General features: G+C 43.6%; 1 protein-coding gene and 1 long non-coding RNA gene across 2 annotated transcripts in view; both read left to right on the forward strand.

The window, feature by feature from the left end:
* LOC132024736 (uncharacterized) overlaps positions 1-8604 on the forward strand; it is a 14012-nt gene extending 5408 nt beyond the window's left edge. The window contains exons 2-4 of the long non-coding RNA XR_009406294.1: positions 7604-7728; positions 7908-7976; positions 8218-8604. This is a non-coding gene — a long non-coding RNA (uncharacterized LOC132024736). The remainder of the gene's footprint in view (positions 1-7603; positions 7729-7907; positions 7977-8217) is intronic.
* A 937-nt stretch (positions 8605-9541) lies between these two features.
* The window catches only part of GLDC (glycine decarboxylase), a 95774-nt gene continuing 92329 nt past the window's right edge, over positions 9542-12986 (forward strand). The window contains exons 1-2 of the mRNA XM_059411680.1: positions 9542-10142; positions 10711-10789. Coding sequence (XP_059267663.1) covers positions 9888-10142; positions 10711-10789 — 334 coding nt within the window. The 5' untranslated portion in view covers positions 9542-9887. The remainder of the gene's footprint in view (positions 10143-10710; positions 10790-12986) is intronic.

A 12986-nucleotide genomic window follows, 5' to 3' on the forward strand; every position in this document is an offset into this window, starting at 1 on the left:
CCTTCCCCAGATTAGGGAAGGTCTCAGCTATGATTTGCTCAAATATACCTTCCCCAGATTAGGGAAGGTCTCAGCTATGATTTGCTCAAATATACCTTCTATAGGTAGCTTTGTAGCAGAGAATACTGCCTTGTTTCTTTTTTGTGTGAGTTCCTCCTTCTTGTCATTCTGTCCAGAGAATGATGGTTGGGTGAATGAACAGAGTCCAAAATATCAACCATGACCCAAGCAAGATGCACTCTAGCAAAATCTGGCATGATTGGAAGCCATCACAGAAAACAAAGCCAGGGGGGCCTGGGTGGCTCAGTGGGTTAAGCCGCTGCCTTCCGCTCAGGTCATGATCTCAGGGTCCTGGGATCGAGTCCCACATCGGGCTCTCTGCTCAGCGGGGAGCCTGCTTCCTCCTCTCTCTCTCTGCCTGCCTCTCTGCCTACTTGTGATCTCTCTCTCTCTGTCCAATAAATAAATAAAATATTATAAAAAAAAAGAAAAAAACAAAGCCAAAATGAAACACAAGAATAATTTTTTTTTTAAAGAGGGTGGGGGAAGAGGGAGTATAATCTTGCAGTGTGGACAAAGCAGGGTGTTGCACTTGTTCCTGGGTGAATTTTGTTCTGTGTGTTTGAAGACACTAAATCCCAAAATTAAAAGGAAAGTAAAACATATATATTATAAATATATATAATAAATATGTATAATGTATAATATGTAATATTATATACTATAATGTATAATAGTATATATTATTATATATTATATATGTATAATATATAATAAATAATATATAATATATATGTATATATATACACATATATATATAGTTGAATAGAGTGTATCTATAAATAAATAAAATGTGAAAAAGTACAGGTTAAAAAGTGACCATGAGGGACGCCTGGGTGGCTCAGTTGGTTAAGCAGCTGCCTTTGGCTCAGGTCATGATCCCAGCGTCCTGGGATCGAGTCCCACATCGGGCTCCTTGCTCTGCAGGGAGCCTGCTTCTCCCTCTGACTCTGCCTTCCACTCTGTCTGCCGGTGCTCGCTCTCGCTCTCTCTCTCTCTGATCTCTCTGACAAATAAATAAATAAATAATCTTTAAAAAAAAAAAAAAAAGTGACCATGAAATACTAGTTAGTATAATAAGCAACTAGTTGAAATGAGAAAAAGGTAAAAGAAAAAAAAAGGGGGAAAGCATAAGAAAAGAGAAAAAAAAGAAAAGGAGAATTCTTCTGAAAAATAATGAGTTGTGAAGCAACACCTGGATCTCAATATACTCTTTTCCCCTGTTGTTGGAATTTTATAGTCCTGTGGGACCCATAGGCTTGTCATCCACCTCACAGACTGTCTTCTTGAGGAGGGGCCTGTTGCATTGTTGCTCAGGTATCCCTGCCTGGGTGGAGATGTCCCATCCCCTGTCAGTGGAATGGGCTCAGCACAAACTTGGTCCTCTATGTGGCTTTTGTTCCCTGGAGGCTTTCTGTGCCTCTCCAGAGGATCAGAACAAACATGGCTGTAGCCAAACCTCTGGGCCAGAACAGAAAGATCACTGTCTGCCCTCTTTAATAAACCCTTCAAGACAAACAGTTTGCACTTCTGTATGAGCCAAAACCGCAGCCTCCCGCAGTGAATGCTGCTGCAACTCCCTCAGAGGTAGTCCCAGGGGCCTGGGAGTGCCACTGCCCTTTGTGAATCTAAAACCAGGAGTGGCTGCAGGCTTGCAGTCCTAGTTCATGTCTGGGTGCTGACTTAATGTCCTTTCTCAGCCACTACCACTACCACCCTACGAGCTTTTACCTGGTGGTGGGTGCAGGCTCCAGTCTTTCTCAGGCTCCTCAGGAAAAGAGGGATTACTGCATGCCAGACTCCTGGTTTATAGCACCCTCCTGGGCTCACTGACCATAATCTGCTTGCCAGTTCCACTGCTAGGGCACTGTACCGGTTCAGGCATCCCTGTTCACCCTGTGACTCATCGGATCCCAAGACCACAATGCCCTATCTAGAATTCTATCTTTTCAATTCCAGAGTCCCTTTCAGAAAGGGATGTCTCTCACTAAAGCAGATTTCTAAGGGTTCTGATTTTGTACTCCAGTGTTATATCACTGTCCAGGAGCCAATATATGGATGCTCCTTCCCCCTTCTGTTTATCTTCTGATACCTCCCTACAGATTCACGACTCTGCATGTCCTATCTTGCAAAAAGCAGTCGCTTTCCTGCTTGTAGAGATCCAGATATATATTCTTACATCTCAGGCTGATTTTGTGTGTTCAAAATGATTTGGCATATATCCAGCTAAATTCTGGGGACCAGTTGAAATGGGTCCCCTACTCCCCCAACCTTGCCTTCCTCTCTCTCTGGCTTTTAAAAAGATTTTGTCTTTTGGGGCACCTGGCTCACTCAGTGGGTAGAGCATGTGACTCTTGATCTTGCGGTTGTAATTCTGAGCCCCACATTGGGAAGTGATTATTATTTTTTTTTTTTTTTAGATTTTATTTATTTATTTGACAGAGAGAGATCACAAGTAGACAAAGAGGCAGGCAGAGAGAGAGAGAGGAGGAAGCAGGCTCCCTGCTGAGCAGAGAGCCGGATGCGGGACTCAATCCCAGGACCCTGAGATCATGACCTGAGCCGAAGGCAGCGGTTTAACCCACTGAGCCACCCAGGCGTCCCGGGAAGTGATTATTTTAAAATAAAATATTTTATTTCCAAAGATTGATTGATTGATTGATTTACTTTCAAAAGAGAGAGCACACATGCAAGTGGGCGGAGGGGCAGAGGGAGAGGCAGAGAATCCCAAGCAGACTCCATCCTGGATTGCAGAGCCCAATGTGAGACTCAGTCTCGTGACCCTGAGATCATGATCTGAGCCAAATCCAAGAGTTGGTCGCTTAACCAACTGAGCCACACAAGTTCCCCAACAATAAAAATCTTTAAGATTTTTTTCATTTTTTCCCTTGGTTTTCTTCAGTCTGAATATGATATGCCTAAGTGTTGTTGTATTTCTCTTGCTTAGTGTGTTCTCTGATCTTCCTGTGACTTTTGTGTTTATTTTAATTTTTGAAAGTTTTCTTATTATTACTTCAAAAATTTCCTTTACTTTCTCCTTTTCCTCCTCCTAGTATTCTAGTTATGCACCTTTTGAAATTCTCCCATAGTTCTTGGATGTTCTGATCTGTTTTTTGTTTTTGTTTTTGTTTTTGCTTTTTCATTCTGTTTTCTTCTGAATTTCAGTTTGGGAGAGTTCTATTAACTTAAGTTTGCATTCACTAATTCTTTCCTCAGCTGGGTCAAGTCTACTCATCATCACTTAGAAGGCATTCTTCATGTCTGTTATAGTGTTTTGATTTCTATCATTTCCTTTTGATAATTTCTTGGAGTTTCCATCTCTCTGCTTACATTGGCCATCTGTTCCTACAAATCATCTAGTTTTTCTACTAGAGTTTTAAACACGTTAATCATAATTATTTTAAATTCCTTGTCTGATGATTTCTACATTTGTATCATATGTGAGTTTGATTCTGATGATTTATGTCTCTTCAAACTGCCTTTTTCTTGACGTTTTTCATGTCTTGTAATTTTTTGTTGAAAGCTGAACATGATGTATATTGTGTGATAAGAACTGAGGTAAATAGGGCTTTAGTGTGAGGACTGATGCTAGTTTGACTAGGGTTGTATTGTGTTTAACGTTTGCTGTAGCTAACAGGACAGAGGCTTCCAATTCCTCTAGTGTCCTTGTTTATCTTTCCCCCGTTGCTTGTAGGATTCCCTAGTACTCTTCTTTAGAGACAGCCTGTGTCTGACAGCAATTTTAGTTGTTTCATTGGAGTCCTATTTATGTGGTGGTGTGTTGTGGTAGAGAAGTGGTTCCTAATGTTCCAGTTAAATATAGGCCTATGTCTTGGGCTGTAAACCCCCAACTGTATCTTCCATGATTTAGCTCTCTCACTCCCACCCCACCTCATACTCCTTTCCTTGACTGCAGGGTTCCCAATCTATTCCCTCGAAGCACTAAACCTAGTTGAATTTTTTTCCTTCACTATGTGAGATAAGAAGGCTGGAGGGGGCTGGAGTGGGAGGAATTCCCTTCCCTAGCTTAGATAAACTCTGGAAGTCCTTTTCTTTGGAGAATAATTCTTTGTTGTGAAGATGGCTCTGGGCATATTTCACAATGATTATTCTTTTCCTTTTCCTATCAGTGCTAGGGGTAGATATTTCTTGGATTTTTACCCTAACTGTGGTGGAGCTTCTAGAGGTAAAGTCCATGAAAGTGTGGGCCCCACTAAAACTGTAGCCCCCAGGAGTTTCTTCCTCTCAAGTTAGTCCACAGTCAGCACCCAATGATCCATCATAATTATCATTACATACTCCTACCAGTTTCTTACTCTAGCAGCTACTGCTCTAGGAAAGCAAATCTTGGCTATGCCTCTTTGGATGAGCCTGTCTACCAGATTTCAAGGTGGCATTTTGTCTTGCAATGTCAGTTTCAGAGGTGTCCAAAAGTCATTGATTTTTAGTTTATCCAGCATTTTCTTGTTGTAAAGACAGAAGTGATGACGTTCATGCTCTTTACATATTGGAACTGAAGGCAGAAGTTCTAAATCTCCATTTATAATCAAACTTTCATAACATCCCACTACAATTAATGGACCAGAGTAGTTTGTTTTGGATCTGCAGAATTTAGCATTATCTTGGAACCAGGTTCCAGTAACTGCCCAAAGTTTGGGTATTTTCCTTTCTTTGGAGTATTAGTCAGTGTTCTCCAGAAAAACAAAATCAATAGTATATGTATATAGATATATCAAAAGAAGTTTTAAGAAAATGGCTCTTGTTGGGACACCAGGGTAGTTCAGTCAGATAAGTGGCTGCCTTTGGCTCAGGTCGTGGTCCTGAGATCCTGGGATTAAGTTCCATGTCCGGCTCCCTGCTCATCAGGGACCCTACTTCTCTCTCCGACTGCCATTCCCCCTGCTTGTGTGCTCTCTCTCTCTCTGACAAATAAATAAATAAAATCTTAAAAAAGAAAGATAAATAAATAAATAAATAAATAAATTGGGGCTGCCAAGTCCAAAATCTGCATTAGCATGCTAGCAGGCTGGAGACATAGAGAAGAGTTAATGCTAAAGTTCATGTCTAAAGATTATTAGAGAAGAGCCAATATTACAGTTCAAGTCCAAATGCTCCCTGTTGCAGAATCTCCCCTTGCTTAGGGGACATCATTTTTTTGTTCTATTCAGACCTTCAGCTAATTGGATAAGGCTCACCCACTTTTGGAGGTCAATCTGCTTTCCTCAGAATCCACTGATTCAAACGTTAATTTCAACCAAAAACATTTTCACAGGAACACCAGAATAAGGTTTGACTCTACATATCTGGGCATTGTGGCCTAACCATCACACTTGGTAAATGGCCACAGGTATCTTTAGGAGAGTTTAGGAAGAGGATTTATAGTGTATTATGTATAGCAGAGTTATAAGATCTTTTCTCAGGTGTTCTTTTTAAAGATTTCCTTCATTTGGGAGGCTCTGGGTCTATGAATTGGCTAAAGAAAACTACTTGAGATCCCTGTGGATCAAGCCTGACTAGTTACTACTCTGACTCTGCTGCCCTTTACAGCAAACTTGCCTGCTTTTTTCTGTTTTCTAGTGCTGCCACTGGCCCTACCACTCTGGGACTCTATCATTACCACTGAAAACAAGGAGCGCATTTCAACAGCGGTATCTTCTACCATCATCTCATATATACAGACACAGAAAATACAGCCTTTTTAAGAATACTACTGCTCCTCTTAGCAATGGATTTCTCAAGGTTAAGATGAAGTGATTGTCCTCGGGGACTTCCTGAGGGATATAATGAAAGTGTTGAAGAGTATATTGCACATGATGAAACCATCCCAACATTCCTATCTCATCAAGCCTTCCTTTCTTCTCTGTTATGCCAAGAAAGTTTTAGTATATTAATCTAATCTAATGAAGGCCATTGTTGAGTCTGGTTTCAGTCAACCAGCTCAGCAAACTCTTAGAGCCACTTCTGACTGATACACTGAATCCAGAATCTCTGATGCTACTAACATATCAGTAATTTCAATATTATTTTCCTTGGTCTAGAACACACTCCCACTCAGTACTGACCCAATCCTCCAGTACTGACATACATTAACAATATCTTGCCATTGTTTCCCTGTGTAGGCTTCTCCTCTAGTGTCAGGCATCTTACTCATCTTCCCAGGGCATGCTGAGATCTGAGTCTTGTGGATCTAGAGGTAAAGAAGTATTAACATACCTTTGCAAGATTAATGCTTTAGTGAAGCCATCATAGGATCACCAAGCAAGGGATGGTCAGCATTTCAAAGAGGGGATGAGGAGCAGCTTCAGCTGTCAGAGGGACTCAGTGAAAGTTGAAGATTCACGATAATCAAATTCAACCCAAACTGCTCAAATGTCCCTGTTCCAAGTTAAGACTTAGTTTTTAATTAATCCCAAACTTTAACATGTGAGACCTGATAAAGCTGTGAATTCAACTTGTATGATAACTGGGCAATCCATGGATCCTGGATCAAACATTGGGTGTGATGTTTTTTTGTTTGTTTCTCAAAAGAGTTTAATGACGTACAATTTTGATATAACAAAGCAGAGTGGTGTAGGGCAAGAAATAGGATTGACATCATGACAGGAAATGAAACTGAGAGCTATCTAACAGTGAAGCACCCCCCAAGGGCCATCCCACGGGATCCTTCCACATAACTTTTCCTACATTTCCTCTAGTTGTCAGAATGTCCCTCTTGGCTTCTGGATTGGGTGTGATTTGTAAATACCTTCTCTCTGCATCTAAGGAAGTTAAGAGATTGTTTTTAGAGTGGTTGAGCTCTCTAGTTCTTCGAATTATCATTTTATCCTGTAAATTCTCTAGCGCACCTGGAAGCCAGAGGCCCTCCCTATAGTCCTTGTAGATATCATTCACACCACAAAGGTCTATCAGCAACTAGTTCATCTAACAAAGACGTCCCTTCAATAGTTACTTAATTCCTGGAAATGGGGAATTAAGTAACTGTTTCCATTTCATGACAAGACTATCATTATCTCATTTTCCACTAGTGACAGTGTTATCATGTACTTCAAACAGAACCAGGTCAGACAGTTAATCGCAGATTCTTGTCTTTGATGCTTAATTTCTTTCTTTTTTTTTTTTTTAAGATTTTATTTATTGGGGCGCCTGGGTGGTTCAGTGGGTTAAGCCTCTGCCTTTGGCTCAGGTCATGGTCTCAGGGTCCTGGGATCGAGCCCCACATCGGGCTCTCTGCTCAGCGGGGAGCCTGCTTCTCCCCCCCCCCCTGCCTGCCTCTCTGCCTACTTGTGATCTCTCTCTATCAAATAAATTTAAAAAAAAGATTTTATTTATTATTTATTTGAGAGAGAGACAGTGAGAGAGAACATGAGCGAGAAGAAGGTCAGAGGGAGAAGCAGACTTCCCATGGAGCTGGGAGCCCGATGCGGGACTCCATCCCGGGACCCCAGGATCATGACCCGAGCCGAAGGCAGTCGTCCAACCAACTGAGCCACCCAGGTGCCCCTGATGCTTAATTTCTTAAAGCTACTTTTTTTCTCTGTTACAGGCTCTCTTAAGATTCATTTAGAAAACATGGAGTATTTCAAACAGAGGAGGATTAAAACACCAGGAATAGGTGTGGAAGAATTGCAAGAGCAAAAAACTGAGTAGATAGAACACCACTATCTTCAGGTAAACCCCTGAAGTTCAATGAGAAATTTCTGCTGCCTCCTATGTTGGAAAACCAAAGGACATTTCCACTGAGGGACACAGCTACCCTGCTGTACCAGTGTGGGTGGCTGGTAAGGAAGCACTCCATGTCTGCTGTCAGAGAAATAAGAAAATGATTTCTGCTTTATCCCATTTTCTAGTTCTCACACAAGTCTATCTTGCTGATAGAAGATTAATAATGTACCGAACCCTGGAACCAAAGGAATCTGGTAATTATAGTTCTCTGCCTTCTAGTCCCTGTGATACACAGAGTGTACTAGACAGGAATAGGGATGGGATCCCACACTGAGGGTATCTCCCAACTTTTATGAAGGCTGTAATTCCCATTTCAAATGAATAAAAACCTCAAAGACATTCAACCTAGCCCTTCTAGCTCACCACTGCCCCTGCTTGCCAGATGCACACATTTTGCTTACTGTTTTGTTTTATACTTTTTTCCTCTTTGCCTAGTCTATGTGCCTGTCAACTACGGAGCCCAGAATGTACAGAGGATGATTGAAGAAGGAAGCTTAGAGGAGAAAAGAACAGGTTCTACTTATCTGTAGTCTAAGTGATGTTCTGATGACTTTGGGTCAGTCTTATTTTCCTTATATTAGGACAATTGTAATTTTGAAAGTTCGTTCTTTGTTTGTTTGTTTCTTTTTTTAAGATTTTATTTTTCAGTAATCACCACACCCAGCACAGGCTAGAACTCACAACCCTAAGATCAAGAGTCACATGCTGTACAGACTGAGCCAGCCAGGTGCCAGAAAGCTCACTTTTTAAAAAAGATTTATTTAACTATTTGGGAGAGAGAGAGTATGAGGCTGGGGGTGGGGGATGCAGTGGGAGGGAGAGAGAAACTTTAGCAGACTCAGCGCTCAGCACCAGCTGAGGTGGGGCTCCATCTCATCCTGAGATCAGACCTAGCCTGAAAGCAAGAGGAGCCTCTTAACTAACTGCATCACCCAGGTGTCCCTTCAAAGTTCATTTTTTTTTCTTTTTTCTTTTCTTCTTCTTCTTTTATTTTTTTAAAAGACTCTACCTATTTGACAGAGAGAGATCGTAAGTAGGCAGAGAGGCAGGAGGGGCGGAGGGGAAGCAGGCTCCCAGCTGAGCAGAGAGCCTGATGCAAGGCTGGATCCCAGGACGCTGGGATCAGGACCTGAACTGAAGGCAGAGGCTTTAACCCACTGAGCCACCCAGGTGCCCCTTCAGAGTTCATTCTTGATAAAAATGTCAAGAGATAGCTGGAGAACTTAGAGGTACACAATTTTCTAACTAAGACGATAGTGCAAAATATATACCTCGATATCTTTTGCATTCCCTCCCTCCCCACATTATGTATGGGGAGAGATAGAGAAAAAGGAAAATGATTCAGCCTACTGTTGGGACAGTTCTTTCAATGCATAATCTCTTTAAATCCATCCAGCTGTGTGAGTTGAAAAAAACCTGGAGCTCAGAGGTTGAGTAACTTGCCGACAATCATAACTATAAAAAAAAAAAACTTTCATCTGCCCATATGGGTTTCCATGAAATATAACCAGGAACGAGATCCTAAAATTAATTAATGGACACTAATTATTTGAGCCTGCCTTCTCTGTCAGAATCATCTTTCATCTCAGCTGAGTTCCCCAAGCGCTTCGCCCGCAGCTGTGCAGCCGGATCCCGCACCAGTGCGGTCCCAGACCTTAACCCCAAGCGCATGGATCGCCCTGGTCTTCGCGTGAGCCAGAAAGGGAGTAAGAATGCCTGAGGATGGCAGGCTCTGGGCCAGGAGCAAGACTGCTGAGGGCCAGGGAGGGGTGTAGGGGAGGGGGGCGGGGCCGCTTGTGCCCCGCCCCTGCCCCTCTGTCCACTCCCATTGGCAGAGCCTTTCCTGGCCCCATCCCACCGCCCGCCTGCAGGGCAACGCTTAAAGTGTGCGGAGCAGGTGCCTCGCGTGGAGCAACAACTTTGCGCGCGTGTTCAGGCTGAGCGCTGCGTCCATTCACTGCCCACGAGCGCGCATCCGTCTGTTCAGCCGGTGGCCCACGAGAAGAGGCTCCAGGCAGAAGGCAGCAGCCACCTGGCTGCGACCAGAAGAGGCCGAAAGCGCGGCTGACCCTCGCGGGCCGGGACAGGGGACTGTGGCCGCGACCATGCAGACATGCGCCAGGGCCTGGGGGCTGCGTTTAGGCTGTGGAGTCGGGGGCGGCCGCCGCCTGGCTGGAGGCAAGGGACTGCGCTGGGTGCCGCGGGGCCGTGACAGCAGCAGCTGCGGCGGGGATAGCAGCAGGGCTGGGGACTCGCGCCTCCTCGAGCGCCTCCTGCCCAGACACGACGACTTCGCTCGGAGGCACATCGGCCCTGGGGACAAAGACCAGAGGGAGATGCTACAGGCCCTGGGGCTGGCGGTAAGGACCCCACCCGGCCTTCTAGGGCCTCCTCCCATCCTGCCGGGTTTCTGACGGCGGAGCCTCTCGGCCCCGCCCGGAGCTCTGCTTTGCTCCGCTTGGGACGGGCTCCCGACTCTGGGGCCCTGGCATGGAAGCGAGCCCGCGAGTTCGGTTCCTGTGCCCCAGCCTTCTCTCATCCATTTACTTTCTCCACCCGCTTATCGCGCCTCAGAACCTTGCGTTTTTCAACCCAACTCGCCCTCCTGATGAACCCTAACTTTGCAAAAGGAGGACCGCCTGGTTTATCCTATTATCTCCGGTTGCTGGCTGAAATCAAACCTGGAGTGGTCGAATCACTAACCAAATTCATTTGCTTTCCTCCAAGTGATTTCTGGTTTGCTCAGTTGTTCTTTTCTCTTAAAAAAAGAAACCGTAATTAGGCGATTTAAATGAGGTTCCCACAAGCCTTTGTAGATGCAAAACACAGAGGTGAAAAAAAAAAAAAAACAAAACACAGAGATAAAAAAAACTCCCGAAGCACTTTCCTCTCCTTTTAGTGTTCATGGACTTAATGTTTTAATTTTAGAGCATTGATGAACTGATTGAGAAGACGGTCCCCGCCAGCATCCGCTTGAAAAGACCCTTGAAAATGGAAGACCCTGTTTGTAAGTTGCCGGGAGGACTCCCTTAGACTCCGCTTGCTCTGACCTATTTGTTTTCTGTGGTCTCTGAAAATACAGCTCTAGGTTAGGATTGCCCAGGACTGGGAATATGTTTATTAAAATAAAACAGCGGTGGGTACCTTGTTGGGCAGAAGATGGTGGAATATTTAGTTCCTGGAGCAGTCACTTCTGTACCCTAGGTTGGAGTCCATGGCTCACCTTTATAGGTTTTTATCTAGGCACCGGCAAACTTCCCATGGGAAGGCAGTGCCCAAAGGCGTATGCAGGACTCCCCACTTCCCAGGCAACCATCCCACGCCACTGTTCTCATATCCTTTGGGTTGAGAAGTGTCATCACCTCTGTGCAAATCAGGATACTGTAAAGGGAAAGAGGAATTGCCAATATCATACAGCTATGGAAGTGGCAAAAACGGGAGGAGATGTAAACCATCCATCTAGCCCAATTTTCTTTATAGGACTGCAGTTTCACATTGTTTATTTATCTCAGGTCTAGTTTCATTATTTATGCTTAGTGTAAGGCAGCAATACTCTTCAAGATAAAATGATTTTTGTAAAGAAACATGCAAATAATATTTGTGCTTGGTTTAAAAAGCTTAGTTTACTTATAGGATTAGAATTTTGTTATACGTTTAAATTTCTAATAATCTAAAGACTAGATTTCATAGGTATTATTTAAAGATTTTATTTACTATTTGAGAGTGAGAGATTGAGAGCATGAGAGTGAAAGCGAGAGCGAGAGAGAGCATGAAAGTGGGGGAGGGCCAGAGGGAGAAGCAGACTCCCTGCAGAGCAGGGAGTTCTATGGGAGACTCATCCTGGGACTTGAGGATCATGACCTGAGCTGAAGACAGTCGCTTAACCAACTGAGCCACCCAGTCACCCATTATTTTAATGTATGCACTTGACTTTTCATGGACTTAGGCATAAGTTCATATGTCAAAGGATTAGTCAGGCAGAGCTGAAGAGCACTCTCCCTCTCTCTGAACAGGAAAGAATTCTCTTGGGGGATATCTGGTTGTGAATCATAGAGATGCTGTCTCTTATACTTTTGTTGGAGTAAGGTGAAGAGAGGGTACTTTGTTTTGTTTTGGGTTTTAGGACAGAAAGGATATATAGATGGCAGACTTCATTTTTTTTAAAGATTTTATTTATTTGTTTGTTTATTTAAGAGGGAGAGGGGGCATTGTGTGCAATCCAGGAGAGGAGCAGAGGGAGAGGGACAGGCAGACTCTGCTCTGAGTGCAGAACCCAGCTGGGGGTTGGATCCCGCAACCCTGAGATCATGACCTGAGTGGAAATGAAGAGAAGTCACTTAACTGACTCAGCCACTCAAGTGGCCCAAACTTTATTTTGTTTAAAAATAGACAACTTGAGGGGTGCCTGGATGGCTCAGTGAGTTAAGTGTCTGACTTTGATTTCCACTCAGGTTGTGATCTCAGGGCCTTTGTGATCAAGCCCTGAGTCAGGGTCCTGAGCTGGGTATGGACTCTGCTTAAGATTCTCTCTCCCTCTGCCCCTTCCTCTCTCCAAAAAAAGGGGCAAAAAACCAACAACTTGAGGTATGAAGCCAGTCCAGCTCCAGCGGTCTAATATAACTCAAGCTTGATGAGGACTGCTTACCTGGTTGGTTTCAAATCTGAACCATTTGTCCTGACCATAGGGATCTTGCCTTTCAAAGAAAATCTGCACATTTTGTTCAGTTGAACTGACTGAGACCTAGGGATAGCTGGAAGCTTTATCTGTTCCAATTTTAGGAAATGATAATACTGATTTACTGGACGTTTAAAAGGTGAAGTTATATATGTTTTTTTTTTTTAAAGATTTGTTTATTTATTTTAGGGAGGGAGGGGCAAAGGAAGAGAGAGAGAGAGAGAGAAACTCAAGCAGACTCCATGAAATAGGGCTTCCTCTGACAACCCTGAGGTCACCATCCTGAGATCAGGTCTCCGAGATCACAACTTGAGCTGAAACCAAGAGTTGGTTGCTTAACCACTATACCACCCAAATGCCTCAAGAGTTTTACATATATATACATTAGATTTATTTATTTATTTATTTTTGAGAGAGAGTGAGTGAGCAGGGAGAGGGGCAGAGGGAGAGAAACTCAAGTAAACTGAGTGGGGAGCCCAACTTGGGGCTTGGTCCCACAATGCTGAGATCCTGACCTGAACTGAAATTA

This window comes from Mustela nigripes, chromosome 9, assembly GCF_022355385.1.
Source record: "Mustela nigripes isolate SB6536 chromosome 9, MUSNIG.SB6536, whole genome shotgun sequence".
NCBI lineage: Eukaryota > Metazoa > Chordata > Mammalia > Carnivora > Mustelidae > Mustela > Mustela nigripes.